The 27,033-nt window shown below is 38.1% G+C and overlaps 1 protein-coding gene across 1 annotated transcript in view; it reads right to left on the minus strand.

The window, feature by feature from the left end:
* Positions 1-27,033, minus strand: part of otu (ovarian tumor) — a 328,266-nt gene that overhangs the window by 61,350 nt on the left and 239,883 nt on the right. Inside the window, exon 12 of the mRNA XM_067144171.2 lies at positions 11,396-11,675. Within this exon, the coding sequence (XP_067000272.1) occupies positions 11,396-11,675 (280 nt within the window). The remainder of the gene's footprint in view (positions 1-11,395; positions 11,676-27,033) is intronic.

Genomic DNA, 27,033 nt, shown 5'->3' on the forward strand with positions numbered 1-27,033 from the left:
TTAAAAGTAAGCTACAATGTAACTCCATTAAAAGTTTTCTAAAGAAATAACTTAAAGGAATATGCAACCATTTCAATTATTACATTCTTGTAAAATCATTTGTTATATAGAGAACTAATGTTTGAAACAATCTCTGGAAGCAAAATAACAAATCATGCATCAAGGACAGCATTTTTATTATATAACAGCAAAACTAGAGGATACTGGAATTTGATGGTTTCTCTGTCAAATATAAATTTATGAACTTGCAAGGTCATACTACAGAATTTATAAGGGGAGGAAGAAGTTGTTTTCACAGCAACTCACAATAAAATTTAAATAACAAAAAAAGGGTCAAGGCTAGTAGTTTAGCACATAATTGACAAGTTAATTTTGTATAATTGCAGCAGGAGTGCCATCTACCAGAGGTGGGTGGCACCTGAAGAGACAGAGCACACCTCAACCATAACGAGTATATGGAAAAGTGCACACACTCTGACAGTTACTAGGTTCTGGCAGCAGAGTTCTTGTCACTACAGACCCACAAACAACTGTGAGGCATGTCAGAACAAGTGAGCGTATGACAATACCTAAGGCAAAAACTAATATCTGTACGGTAAACGTTGCAATAAATGAAACAATGGTTTCATTTCATATACACTTGCATATAATTTATCTTTAACTGAAGGCTACAGGTAAGGCTATCTAATAAGTTAAACTATGTTACACAAATTGAACAAGAGGATAAAAAATCTTTTAAATCTTCCATGACACAGTGCGAATTTACTGTAAGAAACCTTGGAGAGTCTGCGATGATTTGGCTGATTTGTACAATAGGAGCTCTTTCCTTACTTCTTTCATGAGGAAGAAAATGAGCCACTAAAACAATAGAAAACTAGATTTCCTGTAAGTTTGCATCTGTGGTCAGTACTGTATGCTAAATCTGATGGACCGACAAAAATGGAGTTTAGAGTATCCAAATTTATGTTACCCCAATAAATAGTACACTGAACAATTTATCTGAGATTACCATTTCTGCTTGTAAACACAACTGGAATACACTAAGGTAGGGGTATGAGATGCCAAATATGTGACATTTATGGTACATATATTTCATTAAGGTAAAAGATTTTAATGATCAATCGGGAAGTAGTTCGACAGATAGGGTGCGAATACAGTTTAAACAGTTTATGATTTACTTTTCACGTCCTTTTACTATGTAGCCTGCTAGAAAGATCACAAAATTTTGTTTAATGAGATTTCTCTCACAGGGAAGAATTATTTCATCTTCCTTGTCCTTCACTACCAACACGATTTTATACTTGATTTTTGCTTCTTTAGAACCATTAATTTCTTGGCCCTTCTCATTTTCTCTAGCCACTGCATGCATCTGATTTACAAACGAAGTAAGGAACAATTCTATCTTGGGTTCACAGTTTGCAGTCAAAATTACAACAACTTTTATTGGAACATACACTGACTGCAGCATGTAAAAATGTAGAACATCAATGGTGGAAGGCTGATTGTCAAAACTTATCAACATCACCAGTTAACAGTCTCCAGTTTCTCAGGTACGGTGTTTCAAGACTTAGAGAATGAAAAATCCTGAAATGGTGCTCCAAGTGATCCTGATTAAATTTAGCTGTTAAAATGTAGCTAAATCCTCTGTTTCACAAAAATTTTGGACATTTTAAGAATACTTTTCAATGTTACCCTTAATGAATCCAAGGTTCTTGTGGACACAAATGTTTTCTTCTGTTGTGGTGCTTTCTAAGAATTCCAGAAGGTAATATTTTGTGTGAGGGAGAATCTATATACAATCCTTTCGCAGGCAACTTAATATTACGAGCATTTCCATGATTACCGAGATCTCGATGATGATGATGATGATGATGATGATAATAATAATAATTACTTTACGTCCCGCTAAATACTTTTATGGTTTTCAGAGATGCCAAAGTGCCAGAATTTAGTTCCACAGGAGTTCTTTTAAGTGCCAGTAAATCTACAGACACGAGGTTGACGTATTTCAGCACCTTCAAATACCACCAGACTGAACCAGGATTGAACCTGCCACGTTGGTGTCAGAAAGCCAGCACCTCAACCATCTGAGCTACACATCCCGGCCCTGAGATCTCAAATTAAACATTGTTTGTTCTCACTGTCACCAAATCAGGCTTGAGTTCTGAAGAATTGAATTGTGTTGATAATACTATAGTTAAATCGTTGAAAACAAAACCTGTGAAATAAATTTGGGTCTATAAGTCTTAGGAAAGCAGTAGAACACCATAAAATTATAAATGCAAGATGTCAGTAGGTATTCTGAATAATTTAATGTACTCAAATCAACCTTAAACATTGCTTGATCTCACCTAGCAACTGAATATATAGAAAACCATCAATGAATAAGCAATAATCGCCAAAGTACATCACTAACACAATACAAAGTCACAGCTGATCCTGCAATTATTTTACCAAAATTCACTGGCTGCTAGCTTAAACAAACTGGAGAATAAAATAACTTACAGAACACAATGTTCTATCAGTTAACAGCACTCTCCCACCTTGAAAGTTTCCAGAAACATAAAATTGCAAACTCCTTCCATTTTCAGTGATCTCACAAGTCTAGTGTCAACATTCCTCCCAGACCTATTAATACTGACCTGAAGTACCTTGTCAGATGTACCAACACCCTTCTCCACATAAACATCCCCACTCAGGCTGACATCCATCACTTGTCTCCATCCAGAGGCAGGGTACCATTAGAAATCTCAGCCAGTTCCAAAGGGTACAGCTGCTGCACAGATCTGATCTTTCCTGCAGTGTAGATCTTTACCTTTGCAACCCTCACATGTTTATCCATACCAGGGTAGACCTCCACAATTAGCACAAGTGCTCAATTGATCCTTTTCAAACTGTCAACCTCCACTAATTTCACATCTCCCAATTTCCAAGCATTCTCGTTTTCTCTACTCTCTGTGAATTAGGAATGCCAAGGATTCATTGTGAAATCTCTGTCATAAGTTGATTTGTAAGGAATGCAGATAACTTGCTATACTATAAGTTCTTCACATCAATGGTATTCAAACTTAAGACTCCGCCTTGGGGAATGTCAATATAAATGGTCCGTTATTGGACATTATAAATTTCCAGCTAATTCATTACTGGTTGCCAGCATTTCGCCCCAGTGTACTAAGTTGGGCTCATCAGTTGGTAAATGTAACACCCACCAAGACGCCATGGCTAGTGCATACCGTGGAGGCCACTGCATAGGCTACTTGGAGCCACTGGCAGTGCCAATGCACTATGAAAGACTTAGTCTCATTACCATTTATATTGGTATTATAAATTTACTCATTCAGGACAAACATTTCAGGTTCCTTATGGGAATCAACGTCTATATCATTGGGGAATGTCTGCGCAGAATGCTTTGTTCCTTGATGGCACTGCTGTCCATGTCCGTTCTCACTCAAATTTTCTCCCCTTTTAGGTTCCTGGTATTTCTTATCACTATTTCCGCCAACAGCCTCATACCCATCACTTTCCCTACTCTATATACATCGTCTATGTTCACCTCACTAAAATTTATCTTGATTTTGCTCTGGATCACTTCTACCACTTTATATACTATTTCAACCTTGCTTTCGTCATCTCCTTCCAGCACACCATAAAGAAAAAGGTTTTTCCTCCTGAGTTCTTGATTAGTTCTGTTTTCTGACCACTTTGCTTGGCTAAGTTTCTCCTCCAAGTCCCTGACTGGTCTTCAGCTGTTCTTCTTCATCCGTGTTTTTGAGCCACCTTCTCTTTTATCACTTTCAACTCTTCTTTGACACACTGTTTTAGCTCGAGGAGAACTGGCTTAATTACATAGCCTCCGATGTAACCCCAAAATGGTATATCTTTCTTTATATTACCTGCATGTCTCTTGAAAGGAGGAAGTGATATGAGAAACTCAGACAATACCCACATAATGAAATAGATAACAGGAAATTCAGAAATACAATTAAGAGTATTTCAATTTGTTTACAATGGAATTATCTCTCTTAATGTTCCCTGGAAAATGACTTGATTTATATATGCCAATCTTTTACTGATAAGAAAAGTACTGTAATTTGAAAGAAAGATACATAAAATATTCTAAGTTCCCCAAGAGCTGGTTCGGAAATCACTCTGCAAATCATATCATCATCATCATCATCATCATCATCATCTGGAGCAGTTTCCAACCACAGGCTTGGTCTGCTTGGAACATAAGCCTCTCCATTGTTTTCTGTCCATCCACCACTTCTCTTCTCTCACTCTAGTCCAGTTCCCTCCTCTTGCCTCGATGCTCTTCTTTACACCTTTCAGCCATCTGTCTCTCTGTCTTCCTCTGGTCTCCTTCTCTTCATCTCCATCTTTCTCAGTATCCCTTCTTCTCCCATTCTCTTAACATGTCCATACCACTGCAGCCTTGATTTTTCTATCTTTTCCTGTAGGGGTACTTCATTTATCATTTCCTGAACTCTCTCATTTCTTACTTTGTCCATTCTTGTTAAACCTACTTGACACCTTTGAAACTGCTTCTAATCTACTTTTATCCCTCTCCAACACCCATGTTTCTGATCCATATGTCAGAACTGGCACAAAATAAGTCTTGTAGATAACACCTTTACACATCTGTGGCACATCCCTGTTCCACATCAATCCTCCTACACTCTTAAAGAATCCATTTGCACACCTTCCTCTCATTGATTTCTATTCCGTTTCCTCCATTTTCTTCAATTGCACTTCCCAGGTATTTAAAGCTGTCAACTCTTTTCAACTGCTCCCCTCCTAATGTCATGCCATTATACACTATTACCAGGACTTCACTCTTTTGTGCTGAGAACCTCATTCCATACGATGACACAACTTCCTCCCATACATTGAGCTGTTCCTACACCTCACTTTTTCAATTTACTTTAAATGTTACTATGTTCATTTTGTTTAAGTATGTTATGTTAATCCCTGGCTCCTAACTAATCTAATGATGAAAATCTTCAACTATGTTAAAATACAGGAGAAAAGTTTTCTTTCTTACAATTTGCTTTTCCTCGCGACACAGACAAGTCTTATGGCAATGATGCAATAGGAAAGGACTAGCAGCAGAAAGGAAGCGACCATGGCCTTAATTAAAGTACAGCCCTATGATTTGCTTGGTGTCATAATGGGAAATTGTAGAAAATCATCTCCAGGGCTGCTGAGAGTGGAGTTTGAACCCACTATCTCCTGAATGTAACCTGACAGCTACAACAAATTGTTACTAGTAGTCAGATGACTTTAGTGCTCACGCCAAAGTTAGGGCTCCGGACCCTCTCTTACACTGAACTACATACTATATCATAATGACGAAGTATTCTAATTTTCACTTTTAACAATAAATAACCTACACACATGTGAGCAACTGAATTAGAGATAGCTGTCGTAATGGGAAAATGGTGCTGTGCACAGCCCGCGATATGAGGGCAAGGCGTGTACCAGTAAAGACTTCAAGACTTCATATGTGTTGTATAAGTTAACAGGCTGGTCTGAGTGGCTCAGACGGTTGAAGCGCTGGCCTTCTGACCGCAATTTGGCAGGTTCGATCCTGGCTCAGTCCAGCGCTATTTGAAGGTGCTCAAATACATCAGTCATGTGTCTGTAGATTTATTGGCACGTAAAAGAACTCCTGCAGGACTAAATTCCGGTACCTTGAAGTCTCCGAAAACCGTAGAAGTAGTTAGTGGACAGCAAAGAACATTAGATTATTTATAAATTAACAGTTGACTACAGGATGGGTAAAACATGAGACCAGTGCATTTGATCGTAGCCGGATTGTTGGCATGAGACGTATGAGCCACTCCATCTCTGAAATCATGCAGGCATTGGACTCTCTAAGGGCAACTGTAACAAGAGTGTACCGTAAGTTTGTAGATTAGGATAAAGCCAGAGTCAACTATCGTGGTGTATGATGCACTGGCGACATGGGTCGGCGTCAGCTAGCTCTGATCGTAAAAGTGGATAGATGGGCCACAGTGCAGCAGATCACTCGTCAGTTCCATGCTGGACGATGATGACATGTGAGCAGGCATACCATCCAGAACCATCTCCTCGCCATTGGGTACAGATAATTTTATTATATTTTATTAACTTCATTGTCCGTATTGATGGTTAAAGTATTTGCAAATATAAAGATAGAAACTTTCAAACTAATCAATACATTTATTCTATTATAAAGTAAATAAATTTAAGAATAGTAAAATTAGATTCCTACCAAAATGTGATAAAAGATAAACAACTAAAAGGGTATTTTCAGAAGAAGGACAACGAAGATCAGATATAATGAAGAAATACTGGAAGAACAGAAAAGAAAAAACATAAAACCTCATAGAAGACCGGACAGAAATTGACTACAGTGGTCCAATGCGGTCACAAAAGCATAATAATAATAATAATAATAATAATAATAATAATAATAAAGTACTTAAAACATTTATTTAAAGAGAGTCAACACACAAAAAGCGAAAACGCACAAATGAACCTCCAATAGACACGCTCCGCCCTACCCCAACTCCTCCCTAAGTCGTCTCCTTGGCCCCACTACTCCCCCCCCCCTCCAATGCCGCAATAGCTAGTCCTTGGCAACACGAAACAGTGCACGGACGGTGTGCTCCCGACTAGCGCACAAGGACATGCTAAGCCAACAATAAGTAACACACACATTGATTTTTAAAACACGCTCCATAGACATTCTTTATTAGTAAAATTCTTTTATCTTTTTCCACCAGATCTTTTGACAATACAACGAATGCGAGTATGAAGAAGGGAACTTTTACACATTAGTTAACAGAACTTCAAAGCTCAACAAATTGACTCTGAGATGAACTTATGATGACGTTGTACAAGCTCATCAACATACATCATCAAACAATAATAATGTAACGTCTTGGCGGGGTAGATAAATAAATAAATGCGTACAGCACCTGGTAGCGTCCTATTTCTAAGATTTATTAACTAAGCACTACAACTACAGATTTACACACATACAGACGATAGCCGAGCCACAAGTTACACACGTACACGGTCACACACTTACAGACGGTTCGCGCTCTCTCTCTTAGTTTCTCTTATGTTCCATCTACAATGAGACACACACAGACGATTATTTACAGTACACTCTCTCAGCCACTCAGTCACACTCGTTAGCGCTGTCACGGTTGTCAGCCTCGCAGGTCGGGATAGTATTCGCTGTTCACTCAACCCGTTGAACTCCGCAGTCTTCCACGTCGGCACCCAGTGCTCTCTTCGCGCTACTCCAGAACACCCAAGGTTCTTCTCCCGTAGCCGGTCCCAAGAGATATACACGCACGACGTCAACGAGACAGGAACGAGTCCTCCGCTCCCACAGGCAGATACTCCATTTAGACTGACACCTCAGCCTGACTGCGCTCACTCCTCACCCTCACACTCTGAACGATTCTCACTGACTAGCTCTCACTGACTCGCCCGCTGTAGGCAAGTAACTGCTCTTTTATACCTGCGCTGGTTCTTCTAGAATCGTCCGGATGCTGGATGGGTCTAGGAACATCGCGAGGTGGAACACTCCAGATTAATCGCGGAGTCATTTCTGTCGTCCCACGCGGCACGACCACGGACAGAAGAGAGAAGGGCCCGCCCAGCACTTAAATGATGCTCACGATTGGCGCGCTCGAGTCTAAGGGGGTGGGGGCAATGGGTGACGAGCTCGGCGCGTAGCGACTTGGCATGGCGGACGCTATATCTATTACAATAAATCTCCTACTGATGCGGAATTTATAAATACAGCACTACATAACTTAGCAGTAAGAGATTTTATATTTTAAAATATGTGTAACATTGAAACAATGGATTGAATGAGTGAGAATATATACAAACATAAACAACAGTGTTTTAATGGACTGGTGAACTTTCTAGACTGTCAAAGGTACTCTTTCAAGCACATTTTATTATCAAAAACATATCATTATTTTAACATTAGTCATTCACAATTAACATAGTATTATTTTACCAGCTCAACACTGAAACGTTTTCAAATAAGTTTGTCAACACAACACTGGTTTGAATGAATGAACATCAAGACCAGCATTAAAACGAACTTGTGAACTTTGTAGACTTTAAAAACCATTTTTCTAATTATATTTTAGTACCACAATACATCACCTTAAGTTAGCAAGAGTCATTCACAAGCTGTGTTTTAGCATTATAATTTGTTATTATTAAGACGAGAGGTTCTTCAGCTGAAGATGACCCACTAAAAGAGTCGAAACCAGTACTGACATATTAGCACATTTTAAGTACTTTATAATAGAATAAATGTATTGATTAAGTGGAAAGTTCCTGCCTTTATATTTGTGAATGAGAGAAGAATTTCATTATGATCCATATTGAACTGAGTTCACAATTAAATTGAAATAAGAATTATAATGGTTCAACCTTTTCAATACATGTAGAATTAGAAATGTAATGTTACATTCCTAGTTCATTATAAGCAGTATCGGTTTCAACCACTGTTTTACAATCTTTAAAATTCTTCCACCGTTTTGATACTTTATTATCGACATGCCCCCTCCCCTCTCCGCAACCTTGCCTCCCCGTAAGGAGGAGCATACAACAGAACGTGCACACCATTACTATACAAGACGCAAAGCAGCAACAAACGTCCCTCCAGGGTCACAGTAGAATTGGAGTCTAACAATAGCAAGAAATTGAAACGAAGCTTCCTTCACTAAAATTGATCAGCAATCAGCTTCAAAGTTCCACATTAGACTCAATCAAAGGCACCATAAGCAAACTCATAATATATAACAACTTACCTGGAAGGAACAGAAGATAAAACATTCAATAATTTGAACAGTGTTATGAAGTCAAACATTTTTAAAACTTTTAACCGCAAACAGACATCTTAATGTAACAAAATGAAATTCTTAACAACTATTCAAATGAATAGACGTAGTTTTTAAGCTGACCAACTATGTAATCATCAGTTCTCATATCATTAACACACTAACCCCTACATTGTTTTTAAGATCATTTAATTTAATTGGTATTTTTAGTAGTTTTTAAGTGAATCAATGTACCTGCAAATTAACGTGTTTAAAATCTTAGCAATTCACCTAAGCTACAATAACAGCTGAGGATGTTCCTAAATAAGGAATGAAACATGTACTGTTGACAAATAAAAAATTTGCCAAAAGGCAAAAAAAGTATCAAAACGGTGGAAGAATTTTAAATATTGTAAAACTTAGTGATTAAATTTTGATACGGAAAATAAAGATGATTACTTGCAATTCGACCACTGTTCCGAGTCATCATCAGCCGATCACTGAAAATATAAAAAACAATGCACAGGAAAATAATAGGTGATGTATATATCTCTCACTAGTTGTAGTTCATGAAGTATTATAACACTTTTGGCAGTAGCACTGCGTGTTGAAAGTTCTTAAAATCTTGAAGTCTAGGACCAATTATATAAATGAAGCCAGATGTAAGCAGTAAAACATATGTGCTAATTGGCACTGTTTTTCATAGAGTTTCATACACATTTAAAAACACAGTGCCAATTAGCATGTATGTTTTACTGCTCTCCAAGAACTTACATCGGGTTTCATTTATATAATTGATCCTCGACTTCAAGATTTTAAGAACTTTCAAAACACAGTGCTACTGCAAAAAGTGTTATAATACTTCATGAACTACAACTAGTGAAAGATTCATACATCACCTATTATTTTCCTGTGCATTGATTTTTATATTTTAAGTGATCAGCTGATGATGACCCGGAACAGTGGTCGAAACTGGTACTGCTTATAATCAACTAGGAATGTAACATTACATTTCTAATTCTACATGTACTGAAAAGGTTGAACCATTACAATTCTTATTTCATTTAATTGGGTACAGAAGCAAGCGTCCCATGAGGGTACTGCTGCTAAACACCCATCAAAAGGCACAATGACTGACATGGCCAAAGGAACACCGTTACCGGACACTCGAAGCATGTAAGAAAGTTCACCTGGACAGATGAGTCGAGGTATCAGTTGGTATACGTCGATGGCTGGGTAAGAGTGCGCCATCAGCGATGAGGTAATAGATCCCTCTTGGCAGCAGGTACAGTTCAGGCTAGTGTTAGTGGTATCATCATACTGGGACTGTTCATAAGGGATGAAATGGAACTTCTGGTAAATCTGACATCCCTCAACATGAATGTTACAGGAACCTGCTGGCAGATTATGTTTGCCTCCAGCAACCTGCATGCGACTTGTACCTACAGCAAGACAATGCCCCAATCCATTGTTCCTGAACTGTAGTAGACTAGTTCGATGAGCACTCCACGGATGTGAAGATCTAGCCTGGCCTCTGAGGAGCCCCAATCTCAGTCCCACTGAGCACATTTGGGATGCTGTCAAGAGGGAGATGTCTGTGCCCTGCAGCAAGCTCCGACCAATCTAGTAGGATGTCCCGCGATAATAGATCAGTGTGGCTCCCCAACACTTCCAGTGTCTTGTGGAATCTATGCCATACTGCACTGTCACGGTCATAAAGGCAAAAATGGGTGCTACATGCTACTAGTCAGGTACCTCTAATTCAGTTTCTCATTAGTGGAAATCACATTTCGTGAAACATGTTTTCTATTCAAATAGAATACTGTATGTAATAGAAAAAACAAAAACAAAGAAGTGGCAATTTCAAATGTAAAAAAGTAAGGACAAGAACACATACTAGGATAAACACTATGGCAGGTAGTTACAGAAGACGAACAATGAAAGTGATGAAGCAGGTAAGCAGAAACGAGCTTGTTGCAGACTGAAGAAACAAATATAGAACTGATAGAACCCATCTATATGATACAGACAGTGTATGAAGATGTAGAGTTCGCCACATACTATTTTCATGTTTGTCCTTGACTCTTCTCTCCATTACTTTTCTTACACTGACTGCCCAATGCTGACATCCATTATGTACTGATAAGAATTAACAACAATGAATGTTACTTAATTACAGTTTTGATGATAAACAAGTGGACAACAAAATATAATTGCTTGAAAGGAAAACTAATTACCATTAAAAAAATGTAGGGGTTAACATTCTTTGTCAACCAATCTATAATTACTATTATCCTAGTATGTGCTCCTCTCCTTGTTCCCATCTTTCTATATTTGAAGTTAAAACTTCAAAACTTGCATATTCAAACAACAGAGATATAAAGAATAAAAGTTTCACTCCTGTGTTTTCACAAGGATCTTTAGAGTAACAGAATAACAAGCCTAGTCTTCAAACCTTAAAGTTTATATATGGAGTAAAATAGTTCCACAGGTTACTTCTAAATGCATTCAACATGGCATGATAAAAATAACACATTCAAGGAGTATAAATTTACCTGAAAAAGGCAGGTCACTTCCACTGATTTGCATTGATTTCTGTGCATGGAGATTCACTCGTGGCTGTACATTGTTGTTGTAAAAGATATAAGAGGGTAGTGAAACGACTGGGGACTGAGGCTGAGGATTAACATATGATGACGATGTTGGCAACTGTGGATGTTCCTGCTCTCCCATTGGACTCAAAGCTGGGGTTGTGGAGTCTGCCTGAGATGTCACAGTAATACCATCCGAACTATGCACAGGTGAATTTGGAGGGCACGGCACATTCATATTATTCTAGAAGAAAAAAAAAAAAAATACAGGAAGTTACAAAATCTTTAGTCTATTGTATCAAATTACACAATTCTAGAATGAGATCTTTTGAAGGTTACCTCTACTAAATGTACCCTCAGTTCATGTTGTATATATCTTATAGAGTAGGTAGTAATTTATTTTATTGTTTCTGAAAATCATCATTTCACAACAAAATAGTTTCATAACAGTAAGAGAGTCAAACTGAAGAGCTACAGCAGACTACATCTACAGATGACGTTCTAGCAGATAAGCTGTAGTCTGCACCTCACCACAGCCAATCAAAACAGAATCCACAAAATATATCCACTTTTGCGGATTGGTCTTGCACCTAACAACACCTGAGCGCAGCCTATTTAAGGATTTCCAAGTCATCCAGTACTCCATATGTCCAGCTGATAATTCTTCACAAGGTGTTTTCCACTCTCTAAGATACTCAACCCTAACTCACCACAAACCGAGTCCTGCTTGCTGTTGCATTCCTTCAAGTTTCTGTGTGGTTTTCAAGAAACTTTTGTGTGAACTTAAACTGTGATGGTGCTGGTTGGAGTCCATACAGTGGATGAGCTTGGGATTTTAATGATGTGGCCTTCTTGCGAGCTGCAACCTCACATCGGATGTCAAGAGGTGTGATGCCAACAAGATGGTACAATTTTTCTCAAAGTGTAAGCATTAAGACAGCCTGTGATGACGTGGTGACACATTTCATTAATTGCCACGTGTACGTCTTTGGCATGGTAAGATCTATACCATATTGGGCAAGCATACTCTGCTGCTGAGTAACATAATTCTAGTGCTGAGATTCACACTGTGTCTGGCTTTGCTCCCCATGTTGTTCCAGTAAGCTTTCATACCACATTATTCCTGGCAGCCACTTTGTTTTTGGTAATCAGATAATAGCTTCTATAAGAAATGTGTGCAGTCTAAAGTAACCCCAAGATATTTTGGGGTCCTACAGTGTGCCAGCTTGATCCCTTCCCATGTGATGTTCAGGTTTCTAACAGCTTGTTTACTCTCCAAATGGAAAACACAAGTTTGAGTTTTGCAGGATTTGGCTTCAATTGATTATTCCTGTAGTATGTGCTAATATTTTTCAAAGCACTAGTTGACAACATTTCAGCTTGAGCAGTGAGAGCAATGTTGTCAGCATGAATAAAACTCTGAATTCCGTTGGGTAATGGCTGATCGTTTATGTAGATGTTGAAAAGGGCTGGTGCAAGTACACTACTTTCAGGTAACCCATTTTTCTGCATTCTCCACCTGCTTCTTTATCCCTGGAATTCCACAAAGAACCTTCTGTTTTGTAGCAGGTTTCTGATCATACAGGTAAGCTGATAATCATGAGTGATTTCATAGTTTTACCACAAGGTGATTATATTTGACAGTGGCATAGGCTAGTTTCTTCTCGAAAAGGGTTTTATTAATGGAGTTTATGGTATTCGACTAGTAAGGTAGAAATTTCAGATGTTATTCCTGGCAGGTAGTTTGTTCTGCATGCTCTAGGAATTTATGCCCTTGAGTAGCTTTTCACTACATCAACAAAGGAGAATTCTCAGGTAGTGGATCTACAGTTCGTATGTTCTCGTCTAACAAGTTAGAGAATTTTGTCCAGTCTGCCTTTTTAAAATCACATTGGTGTTTGAAATGCACTTTTTGTGGCCTTATAATGGGAAGATATGGACTTTATTTCAGAAGCAAATTACTTACAATGATCCCCATGAGGTACTTCCATTCCAATACTGTAATTAAAACTAAGTTTTACTCTCAGTGAAACTTACGTGACTTTTCACCCTGTTTTACCATCAAACCGTAATCTGCTGTCCATATCACAACATTGTAGAGGTCTATGAACAGTTGCTCACAATCCTGTTCTTTATTTGTTAGTCTACCCATAAATCAACACCTTCAAAAAGCCCTTCCTGTCATTCCACTCCTTTGCTTACATCATTTACATATATAAGACAAAGGTCAAATAATACTGCCTTGCTTAATCTCCCTCCCCTTTTTATCATTACAGGATCCAATAATTCTTCACCAACTCTAATTCTCCAGGAACTTTTACCTAGAAATGTAATCACCCATTTAACCCTTCATTTGTCTAGCCCAACAGCTTCATTTGTAGTCTCTCATGACCTACCGTATTGAAAGTCTTTCATAGGTTCCAAAAGCAATGCAGATGATTTGATCTCCAAAATCGAAATTATCTGCTATATCTTGCTCAAATTCTACAGGATTGATCCTCACTGGAATAACTTTTCCTAAACCCAAACTGCCTTTGTATCAAACCAGTTACGTATTTGAGTTAATGCTCATGATCAAAATTGAGTCTACTCTGAGAAAAGTCCAGAATTTTCACAACAATAGAAGACAAGGCAAAAAAATTACTGTCATTTCCTTCAGCGATCAGAAGTGAATTCTTTCAACAGATGTTAGAGTTCCTCCAGATGAAAAGGTTGACGTTTCATTTTATGCCAAAATAAGGGAGCAAACCATAAACAGAAAGGCAGGTAGACCAAAAGGAACACAAAAGATAAACACAATGACAGGTCAGTTAACAAGTGGGAGAAAGAGAAAGAGAACAAAAAGATAAAAGGACAATCTCCTTATATTCATACACTGCCATCTCTAAAGGGATTGTATCTCTCCTCATCAATACCAATCCTGGTACAGCCATTTCTTCTCAGACAGCTTCATCCGGAAGGTGGGATTTTACACTTGCTGAGGGGCCACCTTGACAAATCTTCAGTCTTTATGTGGGTTGGAAGTTTAAGAAAGTTGAATAAATACAAAAAAAGGGAGAAAACAAAAGCGATAAAGATGAATACAGGTGTTAAGAGACTACTGGGATTGATGAAGAGAGAGCAAATTTATTTGAAGTTGTACAAATAGTCATCAGTTTGTGTTGTATTTCTATTTCTCCCTCTTACTGCACTGATTTTTCATTGATCATACATAGATAGGAGAAACAAGAAAAGGAAAATGAAATAATAGGACAAATAAAAGCAGGTCAGTGTATAAATAAGGAGCAACAGAAAGAGGAAGATAAGGAAAATGTAGGACAGTTTACGTATCTGGGTGGCATTATTAATGGAAGTAATGAAATCAACCCTGAAATTAACAACAGACCAAGTAAAGGTACAACATTTTATCATCGAGTCAGAGACCTTTTATGGGATGACAAAGTACCCAAGAGAATGAAATTACCATATAAACAGTATACATAGGGAAATTAACATGGCGGCAGTGAGAAAGTGCATGTAAGTGAGCTCCGGAAACCACCTAGCAAAACAGCAATTTGTGTGTACTAGATCAAGTTACATTACTAAATAACACTTAGGGATTAGATACATTCATTCACTATACCTCTAAAGCCTTTGAACAAGCGGATTTCTTCATTCGAAGAAAAGCTAAACGACATCCAAGCTCGCTTTGAGAAGGAAACACGCACCGCCAACAGCAGTGCTACCAACCTCGGCGATGTTTCCCTAGATGCACTCGCCCTTGAGTTTCAGTCTTTCAGAGCTGCTGTCACCGAGGAGCTCAAGGAGGTGAAGTCCGAACTTACTGAAATGCATAACCAGATCTCCAAACAGGACGACCTAATCGACGAAGCAGAGCAGTACAGTACAGCAGGAGAAACTGCCTATTACTCCACGGGGTGGCAGAAGCTCCGAACGAGGACGTCTATGACAAGGTGTCGTAATCTATAATCTTCTTTCCGTATTGACGAATTACACAATTAGAAATAGGAAGGATTTCCACCTATCAATACTTGTTTATTGCACTTATTATGCTACAGGACCGGTTTCGACCCCTTACATAAGGTCATCTTCAGCTGAACCATACATTCATATCTATGGGATGAAGCTATGATTAAGATTGTATTGTCTAAGGAATGTCATATGATGATAAACATTTGGTCACATCCAAATGAGGCATGTCATAACGTGAACTGGCGTATATGTCACTATGTGCAACAATGCAATTGTAGTCTAAAATAATATGTTTAATGTCTTAAAATTAGTTTATAAAACACATCTTTACTTAAAACTAACTTATATATATATATAAGATGAATACAATACAGTTTCACAAACATCGAGAACGACATGCAAATCCTGAACATAAACTCCAAAGGCCCCCTGCTCAACATAACAGAAGAATTTTACATCACTCTAGATCAGTATACCAATCCAAATTACAACATAAATGAAATTACAGAAAAAACTAACATCATCTTCAATACAGTTATACCCGCCCTAAAAAACTCTTACCTTAAGATAATCAATAAACAGAACACGACACGCGACAGAAAAACATCAAACAACACACCCAGCTCCACCCCCACCCCCACAACAGCAACTCTCCCTACCCCTCCTTCCCTTCACCTCACAGCAGCTAGTATGAGCCCAAGAAGAACACAAAGTAGTACACAACAAGCTCACATATCAAACACAACTCAGCCAGACCAACAACAGTAAGTACATATTCAAATTAGCACACACAACCCTTAGACATTCCTCCGACATAAATATTACTCATAGTTCAATCTTATCTTCCACAGATAAATATAACATCACTGCACAGCTACAAATGGGAAAGGAGCCACTACTTTGGACGTCACAGGACAACATGATTCGATTTTAACATAAGGCAACAGATTCAACACACAGCAGAGCTGAACATATTTTAGCCTAATTCTATCCATATGTCTGGCACTTTTTTAAAATTGGAAAGTGTTTCATTCTATGTATATACATGAAGACAAAATCTTTTACTCATACAATTTTACAAGCAAATCATATCATTTAAACTCCAGTAACAGCAACTAAGTGTACAACTATGTAAATAAGACTTGAACACAGAAGTCAACCGATGAATTGAACAACAAGCAAGACACGAACATTCATGTGCATGAAGTGTTCCTATATATTGTATTCATCTTATATATATAAGTTAGTTTTAAGTAGAGATGTGTTTTATAAACTAATTTTAAGACATTAAACATATTATTTTAGACGTACAATTGCATTGTTGCACATAGTGACATATACGCCAGTTCACGTTACGACATGCCCCATTTGGATGTGACCAAATGTTTATCATCATATGGCATTCCTTAGACAATACAATCTTAATCATAGCTTCATCACATAGATATGAATGTATGGTTCAGCTGAAGATGACCTTATGTAAGGGGTTGAAACCGGTCCTGTAGCATAATAAGTGTAATAAACAAGTATTGATAGGTGCAAATCCTTTCCTATTTCTAATTGTGTATGACAAGGTGTTCGGTGTTGTGAAATCCCACCTAGGGATAGACTTCACAATGGACAATTTAGATCACTGTCACAGGATTGGGAAACCAAGGAGAACAACAGCTGAGATAGTGACGGGAGGGAAAAGGCCCATCATTATAAAGTTCACGCGATATCACGAACGTGACCGTATCTGGCGTGCAAAGAAATTGCTGAAGGTATGCTGATAACGGAATCACTAACAGCAACGAGAAAGGACATACTAAACGCTGTGCGTGACCACTTCGGTCAGAAATCTGTATGGACTAAGGATGGACGTATCATAATTCTAAGCTCTGACGGGAAAAAATTGATCAAGTTGATCTTAATGTTATTCAAGCAGCTAGGGGGTGAAAGAGTGTAGGGAAGTAACGACAATGTGGATTAGATTCACAATTAAGAATTTATTTATTTTCCACCTAGTCGATACAATGATTGCTTAAGGCAACTTTAATGGTTAAAAGTGGTACATGTTTCGTATATTAACATCTTCAGCCACATAATACTGTTTAGATGAAAAATACATAAATTGACAAAGTACAAATGCTTTAGAGGAAGTGTCCCTAAAATTAACATGAGATTGACAACATTAAAACAAACAAACATAAAACTTAAGAGAAAACACATAAATTCTACAATTGAAAGCAGTTGTCAAGGAAACACTTGTATAATATTTCATAGAGAATATGTTCTAATGAATATTCTTTTCTTAATAATTCATGAAAAAAGGTCAATTTATAAATGAAAATTATACAGTTTATAAGTAATTGTCGAAATGAAGAAATCCAGATAACACAATGTGGCTCCAGTTACTAATGCAGATGAAAATATTACTAATTCCTAGTTGTCAATTCATATTAGGCCTGCTTTCCTTTGGAACAGTAACTCCTGTCATTCTTTCATAGTCTTGTGTCTGGTGTAATATTGATGGTGCGTTCTTCCTTGCTCTTGCACCTGAGGAGATGGAGGAGCGGGGGATATAGGTGTTGATATAGATGTCCATTCCCATAAGGAACTTAAAATATTTGTCCTGAATGAGTAAATTTATAATACCAATATAATGGTCCGTTATTGGACATTATAAATTTTCCAGCTAACTCATTCTTGGTTGCCTGCATTTTGCCCTCGTGTGCTAAGTGTGCTAGGTGTGTCAAGAACCTCCTTGCCGTCACCTATAGCTTCAACTGAGGAGTAATATGTTTTAGGGCTATCTGTAGGTGGAGAAATTCCAATTCTTTTCTCATGATCTTCCTCAAGCATTTTCAAATATACTAGAATTTGATAATATAATGGCTGTAGAATATAAGAACCCATTATATTGTCAAATTCTAGTATATTTGAAAATGCTTGAGAAAGATCACGAGAAAAGAATTCAATATTTGAAAATGCTTGACGAAGATCATGAGAAAAGAATTGGAATTTCTCCACCTACAGATAGACCTACAACATATTCCTCCTCAGTTGAAGCTATAGGTGACAGCAAGGAGGTTCTTGACACACCTATATCCCCTGCTCCTCCACCTCCTCAGATGCAAGAGCAAGGAAGAATGCATCATCAATATTACACCAGACACAAGACTGTGAAAGAATGACAGGAGTTACTGTTCCAAAGGAAAGCTGGCCTAATACGAATTAACAACTAGGAATTAGTAATATTTTCATCTGCTTTTGTAACTGGAGCCACATTGTGTTATCTGGATTTCTTCAATTCGACAATTACTTATAAATTGTATAATTTTAATTTATAAATTTACCTTTATTCATGAATTATTAAGAAAAGAATATTCATTAGAACATATTCTCTATGGAATATTGTACAAGTGTTTCCTTGACAACTGCTTTCAATTGTAGAAGAATTTATGTTTTAAGTTTTTTATTTCTTTGTTTTAATGTTGTCAATCTCACGTTAATTTTAAGGACACTTCCTCTAAAGGATTTGTACTTTGTCAATTTATGTATTTTTCATCTAAGCAGTGTTATGTGGCTGAAGATATTGATAATATACGAAACATGTACCACTTTTAACCATTAAGTTGCCTTAAGCAATCATTGTATCGACTAGGTGGAAAATAAATAAATTCTTAATTGTGAATCTATTGAAGTGCGATACGGACCATGAAGCTGATTTTATGTAATGTGGATTAGTTTAAGTTTGTATTATTGCGTGTTATCATTGAGTGTGAATGTGATTGAGCGCATGAAAAGTCGGCACGATATCAGAGAAAATTCGGAGGTAAGAAGTATGTATTCTTAGTTTTCTGCTTTGTGTGCTGTGTTATATTGGTAGACGAACCTGTGACTTATGTCAACGATCCACATTCCTCGCCTCCCCTCTTAACTCAACCTTCACCCCTCCCATACCCTGAGGCAATGGGATCCATTCTGAGGCGACAGCTGATGAAACACCTGAGAGCTCTCTCCTGTTGCCACCTAAATTCACTATCCATTGCAGCTCACCTGGAAGAACTACAGACTATTTTCAAAAATAATAAGGTGCATTGTATTGGCATATCAGAAAGCTGGTTACGTGGAGATTTGCCGTCTTGTGCTGTAAATCTCAACGGATACTCGCTCTTACGACATGACCGACTGACAGACTAGGTGGCGGAGTAGCCTTTTACTACAGGATGATTAAAAATGCAAGAACATCTGCACCTCAGACCCAAGCCTTCCCCTGCATCCTGAGTATATGTTTGTTAAACTCGACTGCAATAAGAAAATATTAACAGGAATTGTATATAAGCCACCTAATATTAAACAAATGGAGGACTTCGAAACAGCTTTAACAGATGTTATCTCGGTCTACGAAGATGTCATAGTCATGGGAGACTTTAATACTGACTTGTTAAAACAAACCAGCGAATCGGATAAGTTGCGTCATATATTCCATGCTCTGAACCTGGAAATCCTACCACTTTATGCTACAAACCACGTCTACTACCCTGATCACTCGACTCACACATTAATTGACCTTATAATTGCATATCAACCCCAGAAAGTCATGAAGCACGGACAGATCCCTGCTCCTGGGATTTCAACTCACGACTTATTGTACTTATGTTACTCTATCCGTGGACCGAAGAATAAAGCACGCTACGTTATTTTAAGAGACATAAAAAATATTGAATTAGATTACCTACGCAATGACGCATATAACTTACCATGGGATGACATATGTAATCTTCAGGACATTGACTCAAAAGTTAACAGATTCAACTCTTTAGTGCTGAACTTGTATAACAAACATGCTCCAGAGAGGCAGGTAAGATTTACCCGCCCTGATTCTCCTTGGCTGACGACCAAGATAAGATCTGCTATGGCCAGCCGTGACCGTTGGTACAGACAATTCGGACGAACACGTGACAAAGATGACTTTGAACAATACAGGAAACTGAGAAACAAAGTTAAGCAACTAATTAGAAACAGCAAATGCCACTACTTTCAACAGTTAGCGGGAAATAATAATTTAAACCAAACATGTAAGAAGCTACGATCTTTGGGCATAGGCAAAGCTGTAGAAGAGCATATTCTCACCATATCTCTAGATACGTTAAACGATTTCTTTTCTCAGCCTAATGTCAGACCAGTTCCATTACCGGCTAATCCCACAAACTCAACATGACGTTCCGAGTATGACCCGTTCTCTTCCCACACCGTTAGCGCAAATGATGCTCAATGTGTGCAGTACTCTATCACTTCCAATGCGACAGGTAATGACGGTACCTCAATAAAATTAATTAAAAACATCATCGGAGCTGTACTGCCAATTCTGACTCACATATTCAAATACTGCCTGACCAATGGTGTATTCCCTAATGTTTGGAAAGTCGCACTAATAAGGCCAATCCCGTAAAACGCTACCTTAGATTCTCCATCAGATTACCACCCTGTGTCCATCCTACCACCTTGCAAAAGCACTCGAACATCCGAGTCATACACAAATCACTGTATACCTGACCCAGAATTCCCTCTTTGACCCTTTTCAATCTGGCTTTCAAAAAGGACATAGTACCGCGACAGCATTACTGCGGGTTATGGACAATATCAGACATGCAATAGACCAATGATATGTGACTGTAGCAACACTACTAGACCTAAGCAGCGCCTTTGACACAGTTAGCCCTGGGTTACTACTGCTAAAACTCCGTAGTCTCAACTTTAATGAGACATCTCTTAAATTTTTTAGCTCCTACCTTACTGACCATCGGCACCGAGTATCAGTGGGAACAATGTATTCAGGACGGCGTATCAAGTCAATAGGTGTTCCACATGGGTTGGTTTTGGGCCCACTTTTATTTGTTGTTAGTGTGAACGACATAGTGGACGCATTGAAATGTAGCAAGAACCATATCTATGCAGATGATCTTCAGATTTATCATCGACTCATATCCACAAGAAATAGATGTAGCCATTGACAGAGTAAATTTTGACTTACGATGACTGAATGACTATGCCAAAAATAACAGCTTATTAATAAATCCTAACAAAACTCAGACTATTATATTTGGTACCAAAAGAAACTTTAACTTGTTAAAAAGTAGACATGTACCCCCAGTTATTTTAAATAATACTGTTGTGCCCTATTGTACGTCAGTAAGAAATTTAAGTATTATAATGACAGACACTAAACTGGACTGAAAAAGTGACAAATACATACCGTAAAGTGCAGAAATCTCTTTTTCCTCTCAAACGCTACTCTTCCATATTTCCAAACCATCAACTGGTAAAATCCCTAATCTTACCAATTCTAGACTACTGTGACATTGTACTTACGGACATAACTCAAGACAGTAACAAGATGCTCGAACGGAGTTTAAACACCTGTATTCGATTTATATTTAAGCTGCGATATGGTTCTCACATTTCACCTTATCATAGGGAGTTGTCATGGCTTCATGTTCATGAGCGTCGCAGTCTCCACATGTTGTCCCTTGTGCATGGCGTTCTAAACTCAGATGTACTGAATTATCTCTCGTCAAACTTTAATTACCCCTCCTCCTATCACAACCACAATACACGATCTGGCTCCTGTTTAACAATATCTCTCAGTCACTCCAGGACTTACAACCACTCCTGTGTAGTCACTGCCGCTAGGCTGTGGAATACCCTCCCTGCTACCATTAGGGATTTACGTTCTCATAGGAGATTTAAGATCGATTGCCGAAATCACTTGCTGAATACCTCTAGCTGACTTGTTCGATGTGCGTAGTGTGAATGAGTGCATGAATGAGCTTATTTTCATAAAAATTAGAAATGTATTTGCTAGTTATAGGTTTTTTTTAATGTGTTTCTTTCTTTTATTATTACTAGTGTTAGTTTTGAAATTTTTATCATGTTCATTATATTATCATGTTGTATATTCTATAATTATTTGTTTTATTACTGTCTCCATATTTTCTATTAGTACTATATTATTTAAAAAATGATTTGTTGTATTTAAAAAATATATGCATGTTAATTATTTTAAATGTTGTAGTTAAGTGTAAGAGAGGGCCTCGAGCCCTAACTTCGCCATGAATAAAGACGAATTACTTACTTAGTATTTCATACCAATTTTAACATATGGACTAGAAACTCTGGTAACTATTAAGAGACAAGATAGTAAGATCCATTCAGTAGAAATGAAATTTTTAAGAACAAAGGTTAAAAAGACAAAAAGAGATAGAATTAAAAATATTAAAATCAGAGCTAAATATAGAACTGTTAGTACAGAACATACAGAAAGGAAGACTGAGATGGTTTGGACATGTAAAAAGAACGGGAAAGGAATGGGTAGCAAGAAGGGAATTAAAATAAGAAGTTAAGGGAAAGAGCCCAGTTGGAAGACCAAGAAGAAGGTGGATTGATCAGATTTGGAAGGACATTAGAGAAGCTGGATTGGATGTGGTGGAAGTAATGGAGCAGGAAATGTGGAAGGACAGAAAGGAGTGGAGGCGGCTTGTTAACCAAACCCGGGCAACTGGAGTGGGACAATGATGATGATGATGATGATAATGATGAATGGTTACAGGAGTAAGGAAAGATTAAAGGAGCTTGCTAGGAAATTGTTTTTAGTGAAAAAGTTGGCTAAGGATAACATGACAAATTAATTGGCAGCTATGTGAATTTTAGGGAGCAATGGAAGGATATGCATTTATATTTTTAAGACAGAAATATGTTCCAGGAAGCTGAGCGTATATGTGAGGACTGAAAGCATGCAGAAGTATTCAGTCAGCAATATGTACAGGTAGTTGGATATAAGGATAATGTCCAGATAGAGAAGGCAAATAATACTGGTGAATTACTGAAATTTACCTATGATGATAAAGACATTTACAGAAAGATACAAAAGCAGGAAGCTATATAGGCAGCTGGGATTGATAAGACTTTTGGGGATAAATTGTATATCGGAAATGCTTATTGGATTAGTATATGCATGAAAGAGCTATACCAAATAAATGGAGAGTTGCTGTAGTGGCCCCAGTGTACAAAGAAAAGGGTGATAAACATCAAGCAGATAATTGCTGGCCAGTCAGCTTGACACGTGTTGCTTGTAAGCTATGGGAAAGGATTCATTCTGATTATATTAGGCATGTTTGAAAAATTCCCAACTGGTATGATAGAAGGCAGTTTGAGTTCGGGAAAGGTTATTCCAGTCAGGCTCAACTTGTAGGATTCCAGCAGATATTTCATATACAGGAGGCCAAATGGACTGCATTGCTATTGACTTATCCAAGGCTTTTGATAGAGTAGATCAGGGCCTCTCAAATGCCCAAAATCTCACGCGTGCAAATTGAGGCGCAAGAGCTCCATGCACTGTGCATCGGTCCCACTCGGTTCGTCTCGGACCAACGCTTCATCTCTGGGCTACTCAGCTAAGCTCGGCTCAACTTGGTTCGGACATGGAGCGCTACGGAGCAAGTGAGGAAGAGGGAGGCAGGCGGAGCGAGCGAGACAGGCGTGGGGAAAGAGAGAGACAGCGCTATTGCTTCAAATCGAGGAGTAGGGGTCTGCACTCTGGTCAACCAAGCGAAGTCGTCTTTTGCACCGTGCACAGTACATGCACTCTGAGAGGCCCTGGAGTAGATCATGGGAGACTATAGAAGAAAATGAGGCCTACTGTGCTAGACAAAGAGTGGTTGAGTGAGTGGCTAAATTTCTAGAAAATAGACCTCAGAGAATTAGACTAAGTGAAGCAATACCTGATCCTGTAACGATTAAGAGGGGGGGGGGGGTCCCACAAGGCAGTATTATTGTACCTTTATATTTTCCTAAATATAAATGGTATGATTAAGGAATGAGAATCAGAGATACAGCTTTCTGCTAATAATGCTACACTGAATAACGTGGTAAATAAGTTACATGATTGTCAACAACTACAAAAAGACCTCGACAATGTTGCGAGTTGGACAGCGGACAGCTCATGAACGGGATGAAAAGTTACGTTGTTTCACCAAGAGGAAATGTCCTCTCAGTGTTAATTACTGGTTTGATAGAGTGACATACCTCATGGGGATTACTGCAAGTATCTTTGTGTAAATATATGTGAAGATCTTCATTGCAATTCTCAAGACTGCCAGAACAGTTCACGTTCATTAAGATGGTGATTTGAATACATGGAGGCCAATGCGTATTTGTTCTGTTATTCAGAGCGTAATTACTACAACATCAGACAAATCGTTAAGGAATACATCCCTTTGAATCAGTATCGGAGGGAATTCATGGCGACTCTTGGCTCCTTCATCAATATTAATGGAATTGATGATATTCTATGAACAATGATATGAAAAAGACTTCAGGATGTACTGTATTCCCTGATGTCAGCAAAGCCTTTGGAAGAATTAGCCATGATTGTCTAAAAGCAGCTATTGAACACTATTCATTGCTAGAATGCCTAAAGAGTTTACTTATCTTCCTGAAGATAATACCTGGGCCGATGACCTTCGATGTTAGGCCCCTTAAAACAACAAGCAGAAGATAATACCTACCAAGCTTGATAGCTGCAGTTGCTTAAGTGTGGCCACTATACCCAGTATTCAAGAGATAGCAGGTTCGAACCCCATTGTCGGCAGCCCTGAAGATGGTTTTCCATTTTCACACCAGGCAAATGCTGGGGTTTTACCTTAATTAAGGCCACGGCCGCTTCTTTCCCACTCCTAGCACTTTCCTGTCCCATTGTCACCATAAGACCTATCTGAGTTGGTGCGACATAATGCAACTTGTAAAAATAAAAAATAAAATAAAATAAAATGTATAATACCACACAAATACGAACTGCCTATGATTGAACAGAAAAGACTTACATTAAATGTGGAGAGAAGCAAGACAATCCTATATCACCTTTCTTATTCAACGGAGGCATTAATCATATTCTAGATGAACTGACTGACGTGAAAGTTTCAGAAAGGTACGGGTTTTGATAAAGCCCTTTCACAGTACTTTGTATTGCTGATGATTTAGTGATTATTGGCAAAGACCAAGCAGCACCTCCAATACTGTTGAATAGTGTCATTAATCTCATTCAAGAAATAGGTCTATATATGAAGATAAATCAAGAGCTATTATTGTAAAGAATGGAAGACTTGAATCTGGCAGTATCTGAATGGTCAATGGCACAGCTACAAGCATCAGTGAAAATGAAGAAATTAAAAATTTGGATGCAACTTTCAGCCAGTCAATTGGCTTTAATGAAAATGAGATTCTTGAAAAATTGGAAGGCAACTTCGGTAAGCTTACTACGACTGATTCATTTCAATCAAGTCAGATACTGACTGCTATTAGCTCAACATTAATATCCCTTTCAGGCTGTTTGACTGGAAAAAAGCTTCTAAGAAAAGTTTGCTGAAAGCTGACAACATGGTCAAGAGTGTAGTTAACGAAATTTTACAGTTAGCAAATGACACTTCTACTATATGGTATGTTCCGAGCTGTCAGTGGAGAGATGGCATGGAATGGCATTAGTAGACAAATAAGCTTGAGTGAAGTTTTTAAAGTTAGGAAAGATCAAATGAAGACGAAGCTGGAATTCAAGAGGAAAAACTAGGGCAAATATTCATTTATAAGAAGAGGAATTTGGAATTGGAATCATTTATCAAACAAAATGTTTGACAAATTTCCAGGTTGTTTTAAATCTTTGAAGAAAAGACTAAGTAAACGATTGATAGGGAGTCTGCCACCTAGGTGACTGCGCTAAATGCAGGTCAATGATGATGACTGATTGATGGATAGATAACATTATTCAGTCATTCACTCACTCCCTCCGTATGCTTCTGAGGGACATGAAATTCCTGTGCAGATCTTACAATCCTCTTCCATCCTTTTCGATCTTGAGCCTGCTCTTCCCAGTTATCAATTTGGAGGGTCCGGCATACCTTGTTGATATCCTTCTTCCAGGTGCTTTGGGATCTTCCTGAAGGTCTTTTCCCATAAAGAGATCCCTTGTATAGATCTACTGATGGTCTGTTATCCTGCATCCTCAGTACATGTCCAGCCCAGCGTAGTCTGTTGGATTTTATCATACCCATTATAGTGTGGTTGAGAGTGGGTGTAAATCTCATAATTAGATCTTTTCTGCCAGCTTTGAGAGATAGGATCAAGCCATGGGCCAAATTTTTTCTATAAACTTTATTCTCAGAGACTTGCAACTGCTGATGCTCTTTCTTGGCTATACTCCATGTCTCGGAACCATACAGAAGTACTGATCAAATTATTGTATAGTAGATAATCATTTTTGCATTCCTTGTTAAAAACTTGGAGACTAATAGGGCTCATGGAGTGAAATGCCTTATTTTCATTCTTAATTCTAGCTTGGTGTTCCTGTTGACTTAGGTTTTGCTCATCAATTAATACACCAAGGAATTTAAACTCCTGTACTCTTTTAAATATATATTTCCCAATCTTCAAAGGCAATCTGTCAACCTCCTCATGATTCGGTCTCTGTACAACCATGTAATGTGTCTTTGTCATTTACCCTTAAGCCAGTTTTTGCTGCCATTTCCTCTAGTTCCACAAATAACTGCCTAATTTCCAATTCATTGCGGCCAAATCATTATTGATTCAAAAATACG

The sequence above is a fragment of the Anabrus simplex genome, chromosome 3 (assembly GCF_040414725.1).
Source record: "Anabrus simplex isolate iqAnaSimp1 chromosome 3, ASM4041472v1, whole genome shotgun sequence".
In the NCBI taxonomy this organism is placed as follows: domain Eukaryota; kingdom Metazoa; phylum Arthropoda; class Insecta; order Orthoptera; family Tettigoniidae; genus Anabrus; species Anabrus simplex.